This window comes from Lytechinus pictus, chromosome 12 (assembly GCF_037042905.1).
Source record: "Lytechinus pictus isolate F3 Inbred chromosome 12, Lp3.0, whole genome shotgun sequence".
Taxonomy (NCBI): Eukaryota; Metazoa; Echinodermata; class Echinoidea; order Temnopleuroida; family Toxopneustidae; genus Lytechinus; species Lytechinus pictus.
Window position 1 is genome coordinate 14,445,937 of NC_087256.1, and position 26,417 is coordinate 14,472,353.

Genomic DNA, 26,417 nt, shown 5'->3' on the forward strand with positions numbered 1-26,417 from the left:
TCACACTCGTCGGCAAACGCTTTGGAATAGCAGCACCCAATATTTGGAATAACATACCAAAAAGCATTCGTGAAATTGCCAATACCCCTACGTTTAATTAAGCACCTGAAGTCATATTTCTTTAATGCATGATTTATTTTGTTTGTATGGTTTATGATTATGTTGTATTATTATTGTATTCAATGTAAATTTTTGTAAAGCGCTATGGTACAAACGTGAATAGCGTTTCTTAAATACAAGTATTATTATTATCATCAAATTTCTAATTTCTGCCATTTTGGCGCAAGCCTCTTTTTGAACCCCCGACAAAAAACGTCCCATGTTCGCTCAAGCATGAACAAAATATATATTTTTTAATTGCATTTCAAAGATAAGATATCAGAGCATCTATTAACATCAAAATATAGATATAATAATTTGAAACAATTTTTTATAGACTTTTCAAAACTGTCCCGGTTTTTTTTAATACGCACTGTATATAATTCAATCAAGTATGTATTGCACGGAACCCACATTACCAAGCTTTGCTTTCTAGTGGGTTCCCTTTTTTCATTTCTGTATATTATATATATATTTTTGTTTTGCCTTACATTGTAACTTTTGTTGACTTTTGGAATGAAAAATGATAAATGCAATCAATCAATCAATCAATCAATCTATCATGCAATCAATCAATCAATCAATCATGCAATCAATCAAACAGTAGACAAGTATATAGGTAGTTTCTGTTCTGTTTATGGTAACTCCTGTAGGAACTCGGCAGGACAGCTTTATTTGCTGGTAAACGCCAAGCTGGTATATAACCAATTACCTAGGAAACATTTTACGTCCAGGTTAATCAGTCATAGTGGCTGACGTTATAGACGACAGATATTACTCTCGGGCCTTTTTATCAAAGTGGAGACAATGGCAGAGTTGGGATTCGAACTCACAACCTTGCGATTATGAGTCCAATGCTCTACCCACTGGACCACACGACCCGAAGGCCCGGGGTATTTGCTCCATAATTTTTTCACCAGTGTTATTCAAACTAAGATTTAAAAACAAACATGTTTTGTTGGACTTTTATTGATAGGATTGTCTTATGAAAACTTTGAGTGAACTTTTTTTTCGACTGGGCTCTAATCATGAATCTAGAGCAGTGACAGAACGCAATATGTGTCGCCCTCTGCAGTAGCAGTATATTTTTGCCACATATTCTATGTAATTTTGTCAGATTACTACAGTTGCTTGTAAAAGGTAGGCCTATACTTTTATGTTTTTTTAACAAGACATGCCTTTAACCCTGGCCCCGAACGCCCCCCCCCCCCTTCTTCTCATTCTTTTTTCCTTTTTTTACGGAAGTTGTTTGCGTCTTTACAGATACAATACCGTACTTTTTCAAACCAGCGCTGCGCGCTTGAACTGTTGACTCCAAAGTTGATTCTCACTTTTAAATGGGTCTTTTTGCATGATAACCCTCGTATATGCGCAAGATAAAGTGAGGAATATCATTCGAACTAAATAAGGAGGACAGGATGTGTGCCGCTGTATCGCCGAGTCATTGTGGAGTAGATGTGTGCGTAGATGAAGATGTGTTGAACAATGCACCTCACTGCCCCCACGGTAAGTTCGAACTCTCCCCCTAACCTTCGGCGCGGCGGCCATGCCCCTGCCGCTGGCCTAGTCTTGAGGACGCAATGATGACTTTTAAAATAATGAAATAGGCCTATACTTCTTCATCATTGACGTCTTGACACTCTTCCAGTAGTCGCAGAAGAGAAGGGCCAAAAGTAAACAAAGATGGATTTCCCTCGGAAATCCATCTTTTGAAACAAAAATCACTTGAACTTGAAGTTGAATTTTATGAATTTCATTGATTTTTACACCTTGCTACGCCTACTACGCCTAATGCGTAGGAAGGTTTTAAAAATTATAATATAAAAATGTGAAAAAATTAAGGTTTCTTACCTAACTGATGCCGAGTAGACCCCTCGATCCACATGTAAACAACGTACATGTATGTAACTTGTAAGTACAATAAGTCAATAGCGTCGACCCTTGAAGTTGAATGATTATTTCACAAATGCTAAAATTTATTACGTGATTATAAATAATTATTAGTATTAAAATAATTATATTTACATGATAAATTTTAACATTTGCGAAATAATATTTTTTTTCTATAAATTATTAATCAGAACGGCATCACTAGCCGGAAGTACGTCATGCATACCTAAGCGGTTTAAGGGTCGACGCTATTGTACTTACCGTAAGGCAAGGCTCCACATTAACTTTTTTTGGTGGTGGCCCGTTCGGGCCACCAAAACCTTCAAATAATTTTTTTTGGTGGCCCGATAATAAAGTTTGGTGGCCCGAAAAATATAAAGAAAAACATTGAAAATTAATAAATGGGTATAAATGGTTTTTTAACCACTGTCAAAAAAATGAAAGAAAATAATAAAACGGCAAAAAAAAGGGTGAGAAAATTCCTTCTCTATATTTGCCAAAATGTTGGAAAAATTCACATTTCATATTAATGAAATGCCTTCCCAAAGTATGTACTTTCTCAAGAGTTGTTTAAGAAGTCATTTATAAACAAGAAAGAAAGTAACTGTCTGTTTATTTTTGGCTAGAAAAGACCGGAAAAGACACAGCTTCGAAAGAAACCAAGTAACAACATACATACAAATGCACACGTGGGACTGTGATGTACTCACCTATGTGTTTTTATGTGCATTATTTTCATTTGGAAATCGGTCTTTTTGAGTCAAAAGAGAGGTCATGATTCCTCTTTTAAATGCTTGAAAATAATCAGGATACACCAGATTTTGGCAAAAAGGTCTGTAGAAGGGCTTTTCATTGGTGTAAAATGTGACTTTGACTTGGATTTTCACAGTTCTGTGGAAGATTTCTTAGCTGCAACATTTCGTATTGCAGCTCCCTGAGTCTGAATATATAGGCTGCTGACTCACAGCTGCTTGAAGCATGCAAAGCTCACGCCAGCCGGCCGGCGCGGCCGGCTGGATAAAAGCTACTTAATGCTATAGCGGTAGGCCAATTTTGTGTGTGTGTTTGTGTGTAGATCAACAAAAAGGGCGCATGACGAACTGGCTTGCAATTTGAACTGTAAAAGTTGATAAATGCGTGCAAAATGGGGAGAAAAATTGCGCTATTCTGAAAATTAATGGTTGCCCGATTCGGGCCACCAAAACTTAATATTTTTTCAATAATGGTTGCCCGAGGTGAATTTCTGGTGGCCCCGGGCCACCGGGCCACCGCTAATGTCGAGCCTTGCCGTAAGGGCACTAGTATTCAACCCGTTTGGAGAGTTTCCACAAATATATAGAAATATAGAATTAACCTGAATTTCAGACCCGTCTTATTTCCAAGAGCAAATGCTGGTTATTCATTTTCCGTTATTTTTTTATTCAACCCGTCGACTGTGTGCGCGGGCGATCGAATTATACGGCGATGGTTTTTGGCACTAGTATTCAATCTGGCAGCACTAGTATTCAATCCGTCGGCACTAGTATTCAACCTAGCGATGGAAGATGGCCCTGTCTCTCAATCTGCCCTTGTCCCATCCGACTATAGATGGACTAGACCATTTGAGATGAGACCAAACAGGGAATTAATCAAAGCCAGAGACTTACATAGATCTAGATCTAATATAGCAATCTAAACCATTTTGAGATTCGCTATCTATCATCACTAGGTTGAATACTAGTGCAGTTCAGTGCAAAAGGTCATCGCCGCAAAATTTGATCCTCCCTGCATACAGTCGACATATTGATAAAGAAAATACCGACAACAGATTACCCTGGAAATAACAAAGGTATGAAATTAAGATAAATTCCCTATTTCTAAATATTTGGGGGAATTCGTCCAAATCTTTTCATTATGCCGGGTTGAATACTAGTGCCCATACGGTACGTTGTTTACATGTGGATCAAGGGGTCTACTCGGCATCAGTTAGGTAAGAAACCTTAATTTTTTCACATTTTTATATTATAATTTTTAAAACCCTCCTAGGCATTAGGCGTACTGTAGGAAGGTATAAAAATCAATAAAATTCAAGTGATTTTTGTTTCAAAAGATGGATTTCCCTCGGAAATCCATCTTTGTTTTGGCCCCTCTCTTCTGCGACTACTGGAAGAGTGTCAAGATGTCAATGATGAAGAAGTATATTTCATTATTTCAAAAGTCATCATCATTGCGTCCTCAAGACTACCGCCGGCCTTGGCTTGGCGTTGTCGCCGCTTATCTCTACTCGTTAGTGCATAGATAGTGTGAGCCTGCATCATGTGTAACGTTAAACAATTTCGCCCAATTAGGGCCTATAGACTATAGTTAGTATAATGTTTTGTCTAGTCTCTACTCTCTAGTTTATTTTTTTAAGGTCTAAATGACAGTATTATTAAATTAGTATTATCTTGAACAATGGCCCGATTTCTAGATCTAGCTGAGCTATCCCAGCATGCCCAGGGAGCTCCGGCCCGCTTCACTTCGAGGGCTGGAGCTCCCTGGCCTGGGTTAGCTCTAACTAAGTCTAATCTTTCTTTTGATTTGTTACTTTTTATATACATAGACATCTATATACATACTATTTTTAATTAAAATATCAAAAATAAACGTTACCGATGATTTAGACCCCTAGCCTAGGCCTAGATCTAGTCTATTCCTTATTTTTTAGAAATTTTTGCTGGAGAGGAAAAATTGGCAGCCGTGATTTGCTTCCCGCAACGTTCATGACAATGAGTTAGGCTTTTATCAAGCCAAGGCTTCCCGATGAGAATTTTTGATATCCTGGCCAATCAATGCGAGCGACAAGTTCTGAACGCACACACAAAACAATTAGCTATATTTATAAAGACAAACACAGTCGCGATAAATGGCGACTGGTAAAGACGTCTGTAACTAAGGATGATGGTGTCATTCAAGATGGCAAGTTATGATGACCAACGGAAGGATCAAGGATGACTATGTTTTGATCATCATTTGAAAGGAATTAGCGGTAACTGCGGTCTAAGCTTCTAAGGTAATTTTTTTTTTATGTGTACAAAAAACGATCCGAAAATCAGGTTTCCACTGAATGTTAGATCTAACGTTACTGCTAATACGTTGTCTGTACGTATGGGCCAACAACTTCAGTCTATTTATTGGTGAGAGAAGTCAATGCAGTTCAGCGGAACAACCAACTGCAGAGACTAAAGCTTTTGGTCTAATGAATGTCGATGATGACCAAAATATGCATTTTTGCAGAAAAGCCTAGTACATGTGCTGGTCAATAAATTGGGATTGTCCAGCCAGGCGCAGGCGCAGGCACAAGCCCCAGCCAACAAGACCTTAGAAACATAATATCAAAGCTAAGAATAAGAAATTTGTATAAACTTTGATGCTATTAATGTTGTAGAGAGACCAGTAACAAATAACTCGAAGTGTTTCTCAATAAGACATTGTTACACAGAGCAGTTAAAAAATTCTTTTTTGTGAATGCAACATTTGCCTGGATTTGGAATGAATTCCCTAACAAAGTTGTCAGCAGTACATCACCAGAGGTGTTTAAAGCCAAGATCGAAGAAAGCCACCCATGTTCGACTTAACTCATCTGCGCCCTCTCCTAACCCGGTGCATTATAGTATACGTAACGGTCCTGCTCTGTATCACATCCAGAACAAAGAAAACCCTCGGGCTGAGATGATCAGATCTAAAGAGTGCATGAGAGAGACTCTGACAGTCTCTGAGAACAAATTGTTCTTTGTTTTGATTACCTTGGGCTTGGGTCTTGGCAGCAAACTATAATGTGATATAAGCAAATTCCTTGTAAAAATTATCCTTTTCATAGTCAGAAGATATCAGTGTTGAAAGCTTTTGTTTTTTAATTTATTTTTTGAAATTGTCTTCCAGTTCCACAGCCTGAGACAAAACAAATTTGAACAAAACATAACTGAATAAACCAAAGCAGCCTGCGTTACTGCTCGATTTGCCTAAGTACTTGCTTTAGCTTGCATCACCTCACTGTGCTGTTTGTCTGCTTTGCAAACCCTTCACTTGAGTTAAGGGTCTGAATTGCAGCCTACTCATGCCTCGTGTATTGAAGGCCTAAATTGCAAGTTTTGCATATAATGTGCTAGTCTTTGCGTGGAGGCACACTTGTTGATCAAAGTTTCAATCAGGGTCTGTGCCTGCAGACTACTCTGCTCTATGCGACTCTATATAGATCTACAAGCTCATCATCAACTCAGCAAAGTATGACTGCAGCTGAATCTTTTGCTGCGTAGTAACTATGCTGTTTTGACCGACTTATTGCTGTTTTCGGTTAACACAACTCACAGTTTAAAACAAAGATATATAAGTCAGTGCTTGTTTGTATCAATTGCACATCAACAAAGATACTACAAGGGGAAGATCAGACAGTACATAGACCGCGCAATGAAACACTCAGGAAGAGCGCCCTACAGAGTTGAGTAATACCTTGGTCACATTTGCTCTACGGTGGCTGTATGGCGAGTCGAAAACAGCCATTTTATTAATTTTAATTCAAACCACCTATATGTAGTTGGTACAAAAAATGTTGAAACGGCTGTTTTCGACTCGCTGTACGGCCGCCGTAGAGCAAATGTGACCATGGTATAAGTAACAACCTTTTTTTTTACCTTTGCGTATCACGACATGGTTGTGTACAAAACATATGAGAGAAATGGTGGAGGGATGAAGGAATTGACGTTTTGTACATTTTAAGATTTTTTTTCTTCAATTTTTTTTTTAAATTAGAGATAAATATATTTCAGAGGTTTCTGGGTAATAAAAGGTGGAATTATTCCCATGCGCCGCCCTTGTGCCCTCTCCAAAATTCCCTCTCATTTCCACCATATGTTTTATACACAGCAACATGTCGATGTGCGATGGTTTACTTACTCAGCGCCAGGAAGTGGGTGCCCTTCACAAGAGCATTAATCGAGCGTTTCAAAAAATCGCTGAAGTGTCCAATATTCCCCTTGTAGTATCTTTGACATCATGTGTATTTTTTGTTCTACTTCATGGCACCAGATATTATACAATGCTTTCAATCATAATTTGCCCAGTTATTAAGGTCAAGGCATTACAAGTAGGTATTTTTTACATTTCATTGAATGAAAATGACACACACATGTATTTGAGCACTTTTAGAAACGTACGTCCACATAGACGACTGATACGAGATGTCATTTTTTGGCCTGCCATATGCCTCAGGTCCTCACACACGTCCACTATCAGAATCGGTTCTCCTAAATCATAGTCGACATGCACGTGAGTGACGTCATTTTAACCGTTCAAGCTCAGCATGAAGATCAACCTTTCCCTTTTAAAACACAGTTTTCAGTGACTTTTCACAAAATTAATGTAAGTTGTACGATGCTTTATGTTTATCATATTAGAAATTGCTGTCTGATCTCCAAAATATATATCGATATATATCCTAACTCGCGTAAAAAGGAATCAAAGCGAGTGAAAGGGCAAGCGTGCACAAGTTGCACCTTCGCATCACCCGACCGGGTCGCCAGGCGATGGTACGCCAGATCTTCTGGGTCGGGCAGCGTGTCATGACCCGCTGGTTATAGCGCTGTTTCACGTGGACGCACATACACGTACAAGTTGAATGAAATCTAAAGTATTTGCATCTGTAGTGAACAAGGGCAGACAACGACGTTGATTCGAACGATCAGACGACTGCTACGTCGTTCTCGTTCACTGCTCCTAAAAGTCTCTATTGTAATGATTAATTGGTTTGGAAAAAAATTTTAAATATCAATATCTATTGACAGGACCAACTCTTCTGTTTGAGCGATACACACCAGGAAAGGACACAAGCCAACGTTACTATGCCTGCTCAGCCTGTCGGGATAGGAAGGATTGTGGATTCTTTCAGCTCCATACCAATGCTGAGATCATCTCGGACTTCAAGAAACAGATGAGAGAAGAGTACAACCGCTCCAGACAACCGTGGAAGCGACAGGAGGATTTTTACCAGAGGTTGGAAATGGGGCTGAGTTGAAACTTTGCCATTTTATTCAAATAGCAGTCAATTTTTCTTGCAGAAAGCACTATAATCACAATAAACTTCTGACAATTTGAGATGATATCTCCTAATTTAAAAAATGTCTCTTGAAGCTGTGGGTAAAGTTTGAAAATGCATTGGATCATTCTGGTTCATTTCAAAGGTCTAATGGTCAATAAACTTTCTGCTTTATGCATCGTTGGCACAATAATTTTTTTGTAGGTGCCGTATCATCACTAAGTGCAGTCACTATCTTTCACAGATAGTTTTTATGTGAGTGCAAAAATCTAAAAGTTAAGTTTTCTGTGGGAGCTTTTTGTGTAGACCATAGATTTAAGCGTGAGTAAAAAAAATATATAAATAAAACTCCGAGTAGAGTCATGTTGTTAATGTTGGATTTAACATTTTTTATCTTCAATTTAAGTCATCTTTAAGATCCGAGTACAGGTTGTAAATAAATCAATTCAGCAACAAAGGAAAATAACTCGTAATAAAATTACAGGTAGTTAGACTGAAAAGGCAAAAAGAAGACATAAGTTTACATAACACTGATGAAACTGATAAAGAGAAGTAAACAAAGTATTGGAAAGTATTGAAGGAGTGAAAACAATTAATTGTAGTGCATTAAAGATAGAAAATTTGAACTCCAACCACATAACTCTAATCAGAGTTTTATTTCTGTCAAACTTATACCTAGTATGCGATTATATGTCAATTAAGTTATTGATTTACACCTCTTTCAGATTCATCACAACAGAGAGTCTTGATGAGAATGAGAGAATGTTCTGCTATGATTGTCAGCTGCTTGTTCTACCAGATGAACTGCCAATACACAGAAAACATTGCACCAAGAGGGGTATCACACAGACAGACTTAGCAAGGCCTAGCTACCTGATGGAAGCCATTGAGAACAATAAAACTAATGCTGTAAGTCTTCATAAAGAGAGAGTTTTTATAATTATGTGATAAAGACAATTAAAGTAGTTGTACTTTATGCTTTGGCATAAACAAACACAAGTTTACAGCATTCATAGTAGTCTGTACCCAAGCTCTGCATCATGCTAAAAAATAACTGTTCAGATTTTTTTTGTAAAGCCTTTTCTATAGTAATATTGAACTTTTTTGCACAACATGTGTCAGGTCTATGATGCAATGTAAACAAGCAAGTCTGCCCAAGTCAAGAGTCAAACACTCCTTTTAATAGCTTAATGACCACTAGTTTCCTCCTCTGCTGTTATTACGCTCCATATTTGCAAGTAAATTTTCATAGTTAATATCTTGAATCCCAGTTGATTTGATGCATTCCAGTCATTGTGACATTGATGTTTTAATGATAGTATTTACATTCTTCATCCACATATAAAAGAACAAATTGGTTTCTTTTGCTGTCGTTTGGCAAAAAACGATAAGGACTTTTAAAACACTTCCCTATGCATTCTCGTTTGCTGTAAACTAAATCCATTCCATCATAGGCATTTTTGTACCAGTGTATTCTCTGAAGAGTTTGATAATTATTGCTTATTGTTTCTCTTTGCAGCAATACCTATTTTCAACCAAATCGGTGAAATTCCTTGTCCAGACACTAAGAAATCTTGGCTTTAAGAGGGTACTTTGTGTGGGTGTTCCAAGGTAAGAATTTTCAGTAATTTCCAATGATCTGGCCTTTTAAAGACCCTATGGGAAGCCGAAAAAGGAAGAGAAAGAATTTGAAGACTTAAAAAAAACTAAAAAGTACAGCTCTTCACTTTTATATTAATTTTTAAAATATCCTTGCTTTGCTCATATTGGGCTATAGATGTCAATCAATGCAAAAAAATCTGTCAACTAATCTGCAATAAGTTTTTGAACGAACCTCTCAGTTGGTAATTAGTGAAATTTCAAGAAACTTATTTTGTTTTTCTTCTACTTATCTTTCCACTGATGTTTAGTTGATATGTTGTTTAACCACTGCAAATGCATCAACTAGTAAAATGGCAAGACCCTCAGATTCACATGAAGTGTACTATTTTAAGAAATAGGCATGCACCAATCCGGCAATTATTTTCAGGTCCAGCTATCTTGACATGTTGAAAAGATCTTTCTGATTTTTAACACCGATATATACTTTGCACTTCATAATTAGAAATCTCATCTAACTTTAAAGAATTTCAATTGCATTCTTGCCTGTAGAGTGTGCTATGATTTCTTTTCTTCAAACATCTCAATGACAATTCTATATGCAATTTCTTGGAATGTATTTTGATTAATAGTGGTATTTGTATGATATGATGCATCTAATCTGCCCCCTATACAACTGAACTTTCAATAGTTGTAAAAACAAAGTAGAATTTCCCACTCTTTGTTTGGGGGGGAAGGGGGGAGGTTGATAATGAAAGACAGCATATGCCTCGATACTTTATTCCTTTTGTTTATTTATATATTTTACATTTTATCATTATTATCAGATTTACAGAAATTACTTGTTTCTTAATCATGGACTGAAATTCTAATTCTACTGCATTCATCTCTCCTTTGGTCATTGTTTAGGTTTTTCCACCAGATACACATGTAGTCATCTTGATGGGTGGTACTTGAATAATATTTGATGGTTTATAAATGATCCCTCCATATTGACTTCTTATCATTTTATAGGTTGCATGAAGTCATCATTCAGAATAGTTCTTCTGGTTTGGAGAGTCTACTACTCGATATTGATCATCGATTTGTAAGTATATGCCCATACTACTTACTGTATGTGTCAAGAACACTTGCTTGACACCAGGGCCCCATAACGCTAAGATTAGCGATTATTTGCTACATGAAAATTGAAATGGCCTATCAAGACCATCGTTGCATGCACTTTTTGCTCAGTAGATTGACTAGGAACCAATCAGAATTTTTCTTTCAAATTAAATTTTGTGTTACGGGGCCCAGCCTTGAGACCATGTTGTAAGATTACAGATTCTATGGCAAATCTAAGGAAACACTTCTTGTGGCTTAGAAAGTCCAGCACAGATTCAATCCCCATCAATTAACACATACGAGGTGCCAGTCAGTAGAAATTGCAGTGTTTTGTTAGAAAAGGAAGGTGGAGTGATTTTATACCTTAAGAGTGTAAAAATCTACTTCTGGGAGGGATCTATGAATGAGTGCACATAAAAACATCAGAAAATATTACACATCATTCATGGTTACAGAAAATATGCTCAGGATGATCTGTGTTATGACCAAATACACAGGTATTACATGATTTTAGCATACATAGGTAATCAATGACTTTGTAGTGGTCATTATCACTATTTGAGAATGGTTGGTTGTCTTTCACATTCCAAATGTTTTCTTAATAATAAAAATAAATAGACCAATTTTACATATTTAATAAGTTTTTCATAATCCTTCATTATACATGTATACATCATTGATCTTTATACACAGGTTCCACCGTTGAAAAGCAAGTTTTTTTCTATTTCCTTATTTTATGTGTCTAGGGTCAATTTTACCCACCCTCTCAGTTTTGCCGATATAACATGTTCAACCATTACTTCCTGGATGGTCCAACAAGTCAGGAGAGATGCAAGGAGTTCCTCCGAAGGGACGACGGTGAGGGTGTCGTCATGGTAACAGACCCGCCCTTTGGAGGCATGGTGGATGCTCTGGCTTCAGGGGTGAGGTGGATCATGGAAATGTGGAGGTCAAATGTCACACGTAGGTTTAGATTTAACTCCCAATAGATTCTTGCAAGTTCAATACAATGGACACTGCTGAGTTATCAAACCTGACAGAATAATGTAGTTAACGTAAGGTCACTTGAACAATCTTGAACTCCTTTTTAGACACGTAATTCATCTATCCATTCATGACCACTACGAAAAGGTGGATGGTTTCGGTGAAAATGTGTAACTGCCATTTAGACTAGTTCTTAAAGCAAAACTCTTGTCATTTTGTAAACCATTGGACAGTATGGAGGAGAAAAAAGGACTTTCCCCCAAAACCTGCTGAAAATTTAAATTTCATTTAGAATCTGTATATCAATGATATAGCCCTCTAGCTCCTTCTACCGACTTTAGGCAAAGCATTCTTTGTTTCATGTAAAAGGACCCTGCTGTGAAGGCACTAGGCATCTTCTACAGATGAATTTCTGTATTCCTCATTAGTTTTTCTCTAAAGAAATGTGATGATTAGCAATGAAAAAAGGATTATGGAATTCCTAAGGAAAAAACAGTAATGTAGCTATATGTAAGGATGGTTTTGAGTGTCTCAATAAACTCCACAATATCTGTTTTTGTTTTCATCTCTTTGTTAGATGTTGGACGAGCTCTACCTGTAATGTGGATATTTCCCTATTTCTTGGAGCACAGGATCAAAGAGAGCATTGAAGGATTAAAAATGCTTGATTATAAGGTGAATCATCCATGAATTCCTTGTTCCTTCTGAATCTAGTATTAGGGCTGTTATCGATAACGTCTTTATCGCTAGCCTTGTCAATAATCGCTTGTTTTTTGCCACTTAGCGATGATATCAAAATGGCGGATAGGCGAAAGACGTTGACTGCTCAGAATTACAATGTATGTCCAAAAATTTCAACAGAGAATTTCCTCAACGATAACAGCCCTATCTAGTATACATACACTTTTCCATGCATGATGCTCACTAGGCTTTTGAAAAGTATACCCTTTTTCTTTGACTTTGACATTATCAATATCCTTTTCACATTGCCTGATTGTATGAACGAACCCTATTTACTTGCCTTACCAAGCAAGCTTGCACGTTGTAATGGAAGTGCCAACCCCCCCTTGGGTTGTCACATGAATGGGCTTGTACCAAGACCCACGTAGAAGACTCAAGTGTTTGTATTAACAAAATTTTTTATACCTGTGTTTGTAATTTATTGTAAAGATAATATGTATTGTCATATTCATTCCAGCGGAAAAAGTAGTTATGCATTTATATTCAAAGCATCACCTCTCATTAAACAATATCTTAAATCCTTTTCCCCATGCTTGATATCATATTTACAGGTGGATTATGATAACCATCCTCTGTTTAAAGGAGGACCGGATGGCAAGAAGAAAGGATCACCAGTCAGGATCTTTACGAACCTTGATCCAGCTAAAATAGAATTACCAACATCCGAAGGATACAGGTGGGACTGAGCTTTATGATCTGGGCATCTTAATTCACTCACTTTTTATCTTATATTTTAATTATTGAATAACACTGAGTTCTAGAATGTATAATAAGATTGCTCGTTGGGTGTGTCTTGGTCTGTTGGTTCCAATTCTCATCTTTCAAACAGACTGAGAGGGTAGAAAGTCTGATAAATGGGCGGGGAAGATTTATTGTATCGTGAACATGTAAGAATATGAAATTACCACTTCCGCTGCCTTAAAAATCAATACCAAGGGCCCGTAACACAAAGCTTAGCAATGATCATAGAACATTTTTCTACGATTGATTGATTGATTGATTCCATTGACTACAATGTACAATCAATCATGAAAATTAAAGTGATGGTCCGGGCTGAAAATATTTATATCTTAATACATAGAGTAGAATTCACTGAGCAAAATGCCGAAAATTTCATCAAAATCGGATAACAAATAATAAAGTTATTGAAGTTTAAAGTTTTGCAATATTTTGTGAAAACAGTCGTCATGAATATTCATTAGGTGGGCTGATGATGTCACATCTCCACTTTCCGTTTTCTTATGTTATTACATAAAATCATAATTTTTTCATTATTTCATACTTGTGTGAATAATATGTCTCCCTTATAATGAAATAAGTTGCATCAATAAATATCTAATGCACTAAATCAGTTGTCATTCCAATTTTTCTACTTCTTGGAGGAAAAAATTTGAATAAACCTCATTTCATATAATAAAATACAAAAGAACAAGTGGAGATGTGACATCATCAGCCCACCTAATGAATATTCATGACGACTGTTTTCCCCAAATATTGCTAAACTTTAAAATTCAATAACTTTGTTATTTGTTATCCGATTTTGATGAATTTTTTGGCATTTTGCTCAGTGAATTCTACTCTATTTATTAAGCTATAAATACTTTCAGCCCGGACCATCCCTTTAAGCATACGATTAATTGATAACTTTTGTGTTAAAGGATCCAGATTTGGTAACAATCTGAAATTGGTTAGAGTAGAATTGAATAAAATGACCACCCAAGTAAAAAAAAAATGTGTACAAATGATTCTGATAGAAAATTTTTAATTGCCAAAAATTGAGCAAATAAAACATTGGCCTTCCAGCATGATGTGGGGTCATTTTATAACCAATAATAATGCTCTTTCCCATATTTGCCTATCTGTGTTGGGATCTTCAATGTGATCATTTATCAGCTTAGATTCACGATTTCACAGAATTCACTTTACGTTAATGAACCAGATCTAGATTTTCTATCGTAATAGTGACTATATTGATTCTAGAGACTTTTTGCAACTACAATTTTTGTAATAGTTGTAATGTTCAATCTATCTATTCTTTCTCAGATTCTGTAAGGAATGCCACCGGTACGTAGCCGCTGAAAATGTTCACTGTTCCAAGTGTCAAGAGTGCCCTTCTAAGAATGGTACCACATACGTCCACTGTGAGATCTGCAACAAATGCGTCAAACCATGTGAGTATTCAATACCTCCAATATTAAAATAAACCATAGAACATCTGAATTTAGTTCTTAAAAACAACTGATAGGAGCCAGGGGAATAGAATTCTGTCAAAGGATGTTCTCTTTGTTTTCTATTCATTCCAAATTGATATTTCCATCTTTCATTGCACATTCAGTAGTCTTCATAAGGAGGAATAAGTCATTGTGCATTTTTTTCTTTAAACTCATTCAACTCATCTATTTAAAAAAAGAAAATAGTTAACAATGTATCATGGGAAATTCACATCACACTTAAAAATAGACTGTAAATGGATAATAGTTGAATTGGAATGAGAAAGTCTAACAAAATTCAGAAAAGCTTGGATTATCAGACATTAATCCAGTTATGAAAACCACTACACCTCAAATAATGATAATGGTCTTTATTGATACATCAAAAACATTTGTTGCAGCGAAAGGTTGAATTGAAAATGCTCGTACAAGGTAAAAAGATTCACAAACTGCAAACAAACAAGATATATATGGATTAAAAAAATAGATATAAAACAGCCAGTCAAAGCGCAGTAAACAGTGAACTCCATTCGACATTGCAAAGGTAACCAGAAAAAAAAATTAAATAAGAGTGGCAATATAGAATTAGGTTAATCAAGCAGCATAAAACATCAATAAGTGTTTAACATGTGTGGAACAGAAACAGTAAGAACAAGGGAGAAAAAGAAATGTGTAACAATTGGCATAATGGTTGAGTAACATAGTGGATCATGAATTTATTCATAAAGAAAACGGTGTAAAGAAACAAAAAAAGCGGTGAACAAAGTCGAATGGAGCACTGAGCCATAATAAAGAGCATTGGACATGCATCAAAATTGTAAATTACTTTCAACACGTAATCAGGAATTTGTAACAGAAGTACAAGTCCACCCAAGCAACAAGCCTACCTCAACAAAAAGAGAACAAATGAAACAAGCATAACACTGGAAATTCTAACCGTTCCTCCTCCATCCATTCAAATCAACCTGCAGTCGGGGTGGACTTGACCTAAGAGAGGGAAAAAAGAGATATGGAGAATGGAAGGACAGAAAATTTGAAGAAATAAAAAGAAAGATTAGAAAAGAAGAGAAAGTAAAGATAGATGCACTGCTAACAATGTTCGATTTTAAATATGAGTACGACATGTAAAGATGAGAGGCTATGAAATGTCCATTTCATACTGGGATGCAATACCCTATGCCTGGTTTAATGAGACTAAAGCAAATGTTTTGTTTAGAAGTTATGATTAAGTGTATTAAATCTACCATATTTCATATCCTTTTCAACAGCTTTCAGCCACTGTATAAAGTGTAACATCTGTGAGCTGCCAAGTCATAACTGTGAAAAGGTCCAAGCTGGTTGCCATGTGTGTGGGGCACTAGACCATAAGAGGAAAGATTGCCCTAAGAGAGTATCATCAAAGAAAAGGTATGATTTATTGGTGAAATGTGACAGCTTAGCTCAAATCTAACAATAGGTCTGCCAAAATGAATTTCAAGTTTTTTGTACAGTTTTTGAAATAGCTAGTTGATATTAATTATGTATTTCACCCTTATAACTACCTGATTTAGTGGACAGGAAATTCAGGAATGTATTCACAGTGTAAGGAGAAAACGGTGCTTGGGGTTTGATGAGGATTTCCACTAAAATATAAATCATTACAAATGTATACAAAATAGAATATAACAGAAAAATTAACAGTCAGAAGTAAACATGATACAAAGGAGCATATGTTCATTCAATCTCAGACGCATGGATACTCTCTGCAGGAAGTAAATGGTCTAACAAATTCACTTATGCGAGTTTTGTTTGTGGTATTTTTAACTAACAACTTTATTTGAGTAGTTAATCACATTTAATATGTATGAAATCAAATTTGATATTGTGACAGGTCATATGAGGAGGCTGTGAGCAGTGATGCCAGCAAGCTATTAACCTGGCCAAAGCGTAAGAAGAAGGCTCCTGCACTGTCCTCGGTACTCCGTCAATTCAGACCCGTAGAAGAACAGGCTTTAGGGACACCACAGGCAGCAGCTCTTCTGAACACCAGCAAAAACCCAGATGAGACTGTAGTCCGGTCTCCAGGATCGTTAGGAAGCCCATGTCTCAGTACTACAGGATCATCTATACTGCAGTTGACGCCCATTGTACAAAACACCACAAGCTCTGGTGATACTGGTGGAAGGACAGTTCAACCTAATGGTTCTTTCAAGCAATCGCCATGTCCGTCCAGAGTTGACGGTAATGACAACATCCTTGAAGGGTCCATCAATGGATCAGCTTATAGTGCAGGGAGCAGTGTGGATGGGAGCCCTCATAGTTTAAAAATGGGACAGTCTCTGCCAAGCCTGAGTGGTATCGGATTAAAAGAGATGAGGAAAGAAAAGGTTGGTATAAAGCAAATGTCTAAACTGAAGAATAAAAAGAAGAAACTAATGGAGAGGATTGAGAAGATGCGCATGAAAAGAAAGATTAGATTAAAACTGTAAATCTAAGATATATTTCATCAATGATTTGATATGTAAGCAATTATCACTGCCTCCATCTACTAAGCGTGTGCCTGCTTTGTATGGAACTTACAGATAGTGTAACGTTGCAATCATAGTACATGTAACTACCGTGGTCACTGCTATTGTAATATGGCTCAACAGCTAATAAAATCAAGGTTCCATGGTATTTGCCATAGTGGCAAAGTCACCTTAATCATAAGTCTACAGGAAATAGGGCCCTTGACAGACCAATATTTTTGCTACTGTGTTGACAGTTCTGTCAATTATTTATAATTTACACTAAAGCTAGTGCAAACCATTACAGAAATGTAATTGATCACAAATATTAATTTGTGTTACATGGTCCTGAAGTCCTATTAATTGTAATATCAATATCAAGTTGAAACACAACTGTCAATGATTAACCTGTCAAACAGTATATGCAACCCTTTTTCCAAATGATATATTTTTTTCGGAAAGGGAAGGTATAGTATTTGTAAACGCCAGAAAGGAATTTTATTTGATTTCTGAAAAGTACATATTACACCATATGTTTCAGACCTTTACATTCTGCATTCCATTTTGTATTCTAGAAATACAAAACCAAGGGGACATTACCCCTCTGACATTGTCTAAACTTTTAAATAGGATTTCCGTTCATTATATACCATGCTGTTGCAAAATTTTACAGCTTTCAGTGTTCAAATAGTTTCTGCAATTCCAAAAGTAATGATTTTGTGTAATTATATGTAACTTTAAATCTATGTATGGTTGGAATGGAAGAAGCATTTTTAGTTGATGTATGTATTCATTATCTGTTTGAAATATGTTGTCCTATGATACAGAAGTGAAAATACAATGTATGAACATTTAGATTACCAAAGTCATCGATTGAAAGCTTTATAGTGAAGAAAAGTATTTATAACACATGAGATATTTGTATAGCCATAGTGTATGATGTATGAGAGCAAAGGATAAGTGCCATATAAATTATTTCAATGAATTTTAAGTCAAGTGTTGAACTCCTGCCTCATATTAGTGTTTTGGAGTTAATTCACAGTATGAAAAAATCTTTTGACCACCAAATTTTTTTTTTTGGGTAGAAAGTTAATACTATTTGTTTGCTATTTCACACAGTGTTAAGTATTACTTAAGTCATGCTTACATGTAAGTTCCGAAGCACATTTGATATCTCGTCATGTGGATGCAAGAACGCCCGTAGCAAAACATTTCTGTGCACGGCATCAGTGCAGATATGCACTTTATGCAATATGCGTGCGGCTTAGGGCTTTTTGCGCGCATGAAAGTGTGTTATTAAAGGCGTTCTTGCACCGACATGACAATCTAATACTTAATCTCATTGATGAATGCAAGGTACCATGGATCATCTGATGATGATGATCTAACCAATGTGGTGATGTGTTTTAGTCACATATGTCTCTGAGACGATGCCCAGGTTTAAAGTGATTGGTTAACATTGGTTTGACTTTTTTTAAATCTGAGCTAGAAGGTCACACTTGTCACCTGTGTCTGTGATATGTTACAAAAATGAAGCCCAGAAAAAAATTGCGTTTGAAAATGATTATTTAGTGCTTCAAAAATTGAAATATAAAGTGACTGAAAACACCATCTTAATTTCATCCCATACACTTATGTGTACTATTTAGGCGTCTATAAGACGCCTATTTACAAAATCGGGGTTTGCCTTGTAGTTTTAGCTTTTCATTCTCAATAATGGTTGTTTTCAGGGTTTATTAGTTCTAATACATGCACTTGTACACATGTTTCATCTTGGTTTGAGAATTTTTTAAATCGGCTGCTCACAAAGTGTAATAAACAATACCTTTAAGTTTTCAAGAAATAATAACTGGGTTCACATAATTTTTTAAATGTCAGGAGCCTGCTGTAAATAAATTAGAAAAAAACAGACTAAGTTTGAAAATCAGTATTTTACACTAAGCGGTATGTCAGAAATGTGGTATAAAGACATGTTTTAAATTGTTCCATGATATTTGCTCTGGTGAAAATTGCTCCGATGGAAAATCTGCACGTTAAGCCAAACATAAACTCTAACCTCCAAAACTAAATAAACCCCCAGTCCTTATCTTTGCATTATTCTGAACCTCTTTTTCAATCCTAACTCTTAACCCTATTCCCTCTTAGATAATATGACCCAGAGCAAATGTCGCAGGAGCAAATGTCGTGCCACAGTCTTGATTATGTAGGCTTAATGGTTGGTAATTCTGCAAGCTAATGTATCATTTAAAAAAATAAGATAGTATCATGAAATATTTACTATTCACCATTATGATTAATCATATTGCATTATTTTGGGAGCTTAGAACAGTAGCTTGTAACTTGCCAATGATGTTATGCTAATGATTTATGTTCGCTACATATTTATTGGTAAAACACCTACTGAAATGACAAATAGACCATCACTTCAGTACATGTATATTTTGAATGCTCCTTCTTGCTTTCATGGAAACAATTATTTGCATTCATGCTTCTTTATCTTTTGAATTTAAATGTTGGAGAAACAGTAAAAGAGATATCTAGTTTTAAGTTTTGCCTTAAGAAAAGATGTATGCTGTATGCCATCATGCTCATGATTTTTATTGATATCAGGGTGAGGGAGAAGTGTTAATAATCTGCAGGGTTGAAAATGGTGTTTTGTATAATTATGTTTCTGTCAATTGGGATACATATATATGAATTGCATGAATAATAATCATGTGCTCTAATTAGAAAGCAGTTAAAAATATTGTTTTTATATAAAGTACAAATATTTTTCGAAAATGTATTAAGGTGTTGATTATGCAGAGAGAATATGTTAGCTGTCGGTGTAAAGCAATGTAATTTTCAGAGAAGCTGCGTGAAGTGTTAGATTGTAAATCATACAATTTACCAAACCGATCGTGAAACATGGTAGTCACTGTACATGAAATTATTCATGGTTAATGGCACTGTTTTTTCTCATATGTAGTATGTCTAGTGCAATTTCAAATGTGATTACAAATACTTGTTATTTTTCTGCATGAAATGTGTATAATTACAAAGTTTTGATACAAGTTAAAAAGTGGATTTTGGATTCACACTAACTCGACATGTAATTGTTAAAATTACTATATGCTCTAGTCTTCCATTGTAACACTTTTGTTAATATCGTTTTTGCATAAAAAGCTATAGTACATTTCTTCTATTGAAGTTATGGACCTTTTTTAATCATTAAAATGATGTGTTAAACTTTTTCAAAAGTAAAACAATTTGCTTCTAGTAAAATGAGAAGTATGCTGTATCTCTTTCTCGTTTACGATATCCAACCTCATGTTAATGAAATGGAAGTCATTGATTATGAGTGTTTTTTTTCTCTCCCTCTTTCTTGTATCTCCCTTTTTCTACCACTCCTGTGTCGGTGTATGTTATTTCAAGCCATATTACAGAATTCCAGCAATTTGTTATACTGCCCCCTTTGTTCCAGTTTCTAGCAATGCTCTTTATAATCAGCATACGAGACTGATGAATTTAAATTTTTATGTGCTTTATCGAAAGAGATGTAAATGTATTTGATTGCTTTATAATAATACATGTGTATTAATTGAATGCCTAATTTGAAAAGAAATGCAAAGTCTCTAACTTGTATGTTTTCAAACTGAAGTGAAAGAAATGAGCAAAATAAAACTTTCTTTATAACCTATTGTAATAATAATAATAAACATAACATACATGCAAATTGTGCACCATCTATCTAGTAAACTATTCTTACTTCTACCGTCTGAGCAATTCAAGTGATTATCTTTATCTTTGCAAATGTTAGTATTATGAACTTCAATGGAGTCGGGTGATGATGTGAAACTAATTGTCGATTACTTCTTGTTCTCAATGAATTTTCTAAATTATCCTAAATGATCAACTGAAATTCAAAGAAAATTGCCTAATTCAAGGTATGCTTGTAAATATTACAAAAGTGAAAATATAATTACTGAGAGGTACATGTGTCTCATTTCTCTGTGTCTTGACGAAATATTTTACTTCTCTTTAAGTCACAAAGATAAATCACGATAGAATGAAATGTTTAATAGTTTTTGTTTTACAAAAAACTTAGACTCTTCTCCTCCGACACTTGGTTTTCCTTCACTTTTCTTTTTTATATCCTGTCCACCATGATTTGGGGCGTCCAGATTGTTCAACAGAAGTAATGTCATTTACTGACATAGCAACACTCCTGATTTTTGCATAACTAATTCAAAATTATTTTTTCCAAATGTCTTAACCCCCCCCCCCCCCTCTGTTTTGAACCACATCAATTACAGTGGTTTTAAAGGTAATATAAAAATGGTTTGATGACATTCACCTGGAACGATACCATGTCGATCAATGAAGGCCAGACAGTCATCAGTCACATCAACACAAACATGCACCAGATAGACAACAGACTCGTCGTCAACTTACATTAACCCTCTTGTCCGATAATTACTCGATTTGGATTAAATACGGAGTCGGGTGGTGCGGTGTGGTTGGGTACCATTCTACAACACAGGAAGCATTTAATGAACCGATAAATAGACTCCAACTGAGGTATATCGCATTGAATGGCCACTGATCCCCATAACGATACTAATTCTTTTCAGCAGTGACACTGATCCACAATGGAGTCTTGTAACAAAAAATTATCTCTCGAGCAAAACCCCAAAAAATAAATTTGAAAAGAAAATGAACAAATGAGCTGATCAGTGAATGAAAAGTACAGGTGAACTCGAAAGTTAAGGATGAAAACTGCATTTAGACTTGCTGTAAGCCTAACCACTCTGGAGCTGACTGAAACTGTAACAACATTACAGTATGCATTTGAATGATTCAAAGCGATTTCCAAATATTTATTATGTTATGTGTTCCACAGATCGTGGTGATATATGAAAATTACATGAAAGTTTAAAATACGACTTCAATTTTATTTGGTTTATAGTCGTAGGGGCCTAATTGGTCGTTGTGGTGTCCCGTGTATATAGCGTCAGGGTTTCGAATGCTATAAATACTCAATTGTAAGTCGGATTTACCTTCTGTTCGAGAAGTTTGTTATTAGATGTCTATTTTGAAGCAAGAATTAAGCCTTGTTTGTATGATGCTAAGACTTAATATGCAAATAGGGGAATCTCGCAGTTAATGATAAAACTGTAAGTTTTAAAATAAATCAACAAGATTGGAATGATTCAAATTAAGTACACTTTATTATAATTATGGGAAACATACCATCAAACTCATCAGCTACATCTATTTTTCCCCCAAAAACCTCACAATACAATCGTTAATCTCATCGGGAACTGATCAAATCTTGAAACAACGTTTAAAGTTCTCTAAAATCAAATTTTGACAAGAACAAAAAGTAAAGAAAGTGCACTTGAACTCTTTGGCTCGTGTTCATTTTAGGTTATGATAATGACCAGTGGAGTGGAAACGAAAGTCATATTTCATAAAAGTTTACAAGAAGGCTTAAAGAGCGGAAAGAGTGCAGGTTAATGGTTTCTTGAGCTTTTTGGGGGTGCATGCGTGCCCCTCCCTGAGAACGGAGGGGTTTGGAAGATTGTAAATATATGGTGATTACGTGTGCTGGGTAGGGGTGCATGGTTTACTCCCTTTTCTGAGGCGCTGGGGATTCGAAATAGGATAAGGTGCAGTGGGGACCATGGATTTGTTTGATGAAAAAAAGCTGTTTATATATCAGTGTAAATGTGGCATAATGATTTCCATCGGCTAAAGATGAAATCAAATATGAGTAAATCACAGTTCTTTCAGTTAACAAGCACTGGACAAAATGATGTTGGAAGAAAAACGTATCATTTGTCAAAGTTTGATTACGGCATGCATGGACACTATGGGTTACCCATATCAGTTGAAAACACCTGGGAATATAATAGTCACATGGTAGTTTTTCGTGAAGTCGTTCGTAACCACCACCCCACCGACCCATGCATTTATATCAACAGTCTATTCTCTATAACACTGTTATGTATAGCTTAAATATTATACCTCATTATATACAGTCATTAAATTTAATTCAAGAAGACCACCATATCCCACCCCACCCCAATATCATTTTATTACACGACGTGCTTGTATAGTTACTTATTTTCTCATTGCTTCTCAGGGATTAAGACATAATCTCCGTTGCATCACTAAAGAGCAATTATGACAAGGTCAGAAAAACATTTGTAGATGAATTAAAAGTCAAGTACGGAACTAACCTCAAATTTTCCAAACAAAAGGGGATGAATGAGGATAGGAAATGCGGTTGATATTACCACATAAAGTCACGTTGTCATTTTCAAAGTTGATGGGAACAATTATCTATCCACTGTGAAAGAAAAAAAAGGGGGGAAGCATTAGGGAATATATTATTTTCGATATCACTTAAACGTTCAACACTATAGGTCAATGATAGTTCAGTGATTATGATTCATGCAGCATTAATGCTATCTTCAATAACTTTTAAGAAATAGATAATTATAATGCATAGAATAATTGCATTTGGAAGTCGAAGTACATTCATGAACGATACATTTCAATCAATATTTGTTTGTTAGTCTTTCTATTAGCAGATATCATGGATCAAATTTTTCGACATTGTAAAAAGTATTATTCTCATCGAAATTTCTATTAAATAGTATTGAATTCTGGCAATTTAACATCTTGCTAGAGAAGCATCCCCATTACAGCGTTCTGATAAAACATAAATAAGAAACTTATTTACCATCTCGGGTCTAGGTATCAATTTTTATTCTAAACTTTCATGATAACGTATAGATTTTTAATTGATACTCCTTTTAGAGCGAACTTTGCGTCATATCGCTACGAAACAAGCTAAAATTCAAGATTTACAGTTCACTCCAAGGGGACTACTTCCAAATATATCTGTTACAGGAGTGTGATTAGAGGCCAGATTAATTATTTGCATTTACAGCGTATATAAATGTATATGCAACTAAACATTTATAATGGATTAGGAATCTGCAATGTATTCGATTATACACAATATGAGAACTCATTTTTAAATGAATCTATATCAGGAATTTCTTTGCTGAAAGATGATAATCGGTCATTGATCAATAAGTTTTGTGTTGTACCCAGACGTAATTCTCCCTTCCATATCGACGGTTCTCGTTTGATGAGAATAAGTTCAAGATTTTATACCATATCACAATAATCAAGAGATCTAAACTGTCAACTTGGATAGAAATGTCAACCATCAATAACAAAGACACAATTCTCCTGGAAACTCCGATCGGAAAGATGCAAGAAAGGGCTTTAAATTCCTCACCAACAATTGGGAATAATGGGAAAATAAATTTCCCCTCAATAAAAATATAAAATCCTGATTCGGGTCTTTTCAGTGGATTCTGGATAAACAACAATAAATGGCGTCAATATTTCAATGGGAATTGAGAGTATGAAAGAGGAAGAATGTGTCGTAGTGTTTGGGGATTCGGGAGGCCGGTGACTCGCTATTATTTACGGGATTTTGATTGTAAGTGTTGCAGTTTTCTTTCGCAAGTTCACAGTCCGATGTAAAGTCCCCCGCTGATCCCAGCAAACACCAGTCTGCCAATTAAAAAGCTGAATGCTTGGCAATCCACGCAGAGGCGACAACATAAATTTGCAGTTTTCAGCAAATTTCATAAACTCACTGAACAATATTTGCAATGTATATAGCCTGTATAGTAGTAGTAGTAGTAGTAGTAGCAGTAGTAGTAGTAGTAGTAGTAGTAGTAGTAGTAGTAGTAGTAGTAGTAGTAGTAGTAGTAGTAGTAGTAGCAGTAGTAGCAGTAGTAGCTAGTAGTAGTAGTAGTAGTAGTAGTAGCAGCAGTAGTAGTAGTAGTAGTAGTAGTAGTAGTAGTAGCAGCAGCAGCAGCAGTATAGTAGTAGTAGTAGTAGTAGTAGTAGTAGTAGTAGTAGTAGTAGTAGTAGTAGAAGTAGTAGTAGTAGTAGAAGAAGAAGAAGTAGTAGTAGTAGTAGTAGTAGTAGTAGTAGTAGTAGTAGTAGTAGTAGTAGTAGTAGTAGTAGTAGTAGTAGTAGTTGTAGTGGTAGAAGTAGTAGTAGAAGAAGTAGTAGTAGTAGTAGTAGTAGTAGTAGTAGTAGTAGTAGTAGTAGTAGCAGTAGTAGCAGTAGTAGTAGTAGTAGTAGTAGTAGTAGTAGTAGTAGTAGTAGTAGTAGTAGTAGTAGTAGTAGTAGTAGTAGTAGCAGCAGTAGTAGTAGTAGTAGTAGTAGTAGTAGTAGTAGTAGCAGCAGCAGCAGCAGCAGTAGTAGTAGTAGTAGTAGTAGTAGTAGTAGTAGTAGTAGTAGCAGCAGTAGTAGTAGTAGTAGTAGTAGTAGTAGTAGTAGTAGTAGTAGTAGCAGCAGTAGTAGTAGTAGTAGCAGTAGTAGTAGTAGTAGTAGTAGAAGTAGTAGTAGAAGAAGTAGTAGTAGTAGTAGTAGTAGTAGTAGTAGTAGTAGTAGTAGTAGTAGTAGTAGTAGTAGTAGTAGTAGTAGTAGTAGTAGTAGTAGTAGTAGTAGAAGTAGTAGTACTCACTTCCAAATCTCGCAATTGAATATTTTTGGTCCTAAATAGTTCCTTCATATGCAGTGTTTAAGTTATAGAATCGAATAGATCTGAACTGGGAATGATGCCAATGACATGCTTTATTTATAACCTTCTTTTAATTGGATGCAACTATGTTCGGTCTCTTAATTAAATTCGCAACCAACCCCCTCCCCCTCCCCTCCGGTCAGTCGTAGTAAATATCTACAATGATGCACAATCAAGATTCTGTAAACGTATATAACCCGCATCTACACTAATGAACATCCCATTTTCGGGAACCCCTTAGGATTCAATTATCATATATCGTTTAGGAATCACGTACATGCTAATCTTTTAATCAACCTAATAATTATGTGCAGTGCTTATTTGCAACAGCAATCTCTGATTAAAAGCAGGCCTTCTTCCCATGATCAGAGTTTAATCTGTCAGATTGTAACGCGCCCCCAACATCACGTACTCTTTAGGCTTTTGATTAAGTATATACATCCAGAGTGGATTAAATATCTTTAACAGGGGGGGGGGGGTAAAGGATATAACGTTAAAAAATAAAATTCAGAGAAGCAGATAAGCGAATTTTTTAATTTGAATTTATTCATAAACTTCATTCACTTGACATGACAAACAAGAAATCTATGCATTTTAGTTGTAAAAGAACACATTCACTATAATAATCGCATATATAGGTGATATGATTGCAA

General features: G+C 35.7%; 1 protein-coding gene across 1 annotated transcript; it reads left to right on the forward strand.

Moving 5' to 3' along the window:
* Positions 1-1,358: 1,358 nt before the first annotated feature.
* Positions 1,359-21,123, forward strand: LOC129273586 (rRNA N6-adenosine-methyltransferase ZCCHC4-like). The gene is made up of 11 exons (XM_054910643.2): positions 1,359-1,605; positions 7,788-7,995; positions 8,764-8,947; positions 9,558-9,649; positions 10,652-10,724; positions 11,488-11,704; positions 12,303-12,400; positions 13,018-13,142; positions 14,510-14,637; positions 15,945-16,083; positions 16,547-21,123. Exons 1-11 carry the CDS (start codon positions 1,518-1,520, stop codon positions 17,142-17,144), a joined length of 1,950 nt encoding a protein of 649 aa, XP_054766618.2. The 5' UTR covers positions 1,359-1,517; the 3' UTR covers positions 17,145-21,123.
* The last annotated feature ends 5,294 nt before the right edge of the window (positions 21,124-26,417 follow it).

Excerpts from the sequence above, each read along its gene's own strand:
- LOC129273586 (XM_054910643.2), top strand. The coding sequence starts at position 1,518 with ATGTGTGCCGCTGTATCGCCGAGTCATTGTGGAGTAGATGTGTGCGTA. Across the intron at positions 13,143-14,509 it reads CCAACATCCGAAGGATACAG|ATTCTGTAAGGAATGCCACC; the intron begins GTGGGACTGAGC and ends ATTCTTTCTCAG. Across the intron at positions 14,638-15,944 it reads CAACAAATGCGTCAAACCAT|CTTTCAGCCACTGTATAAAG; the intron begins GTGAGTATTCAA and ends CCTTTTCAACAG.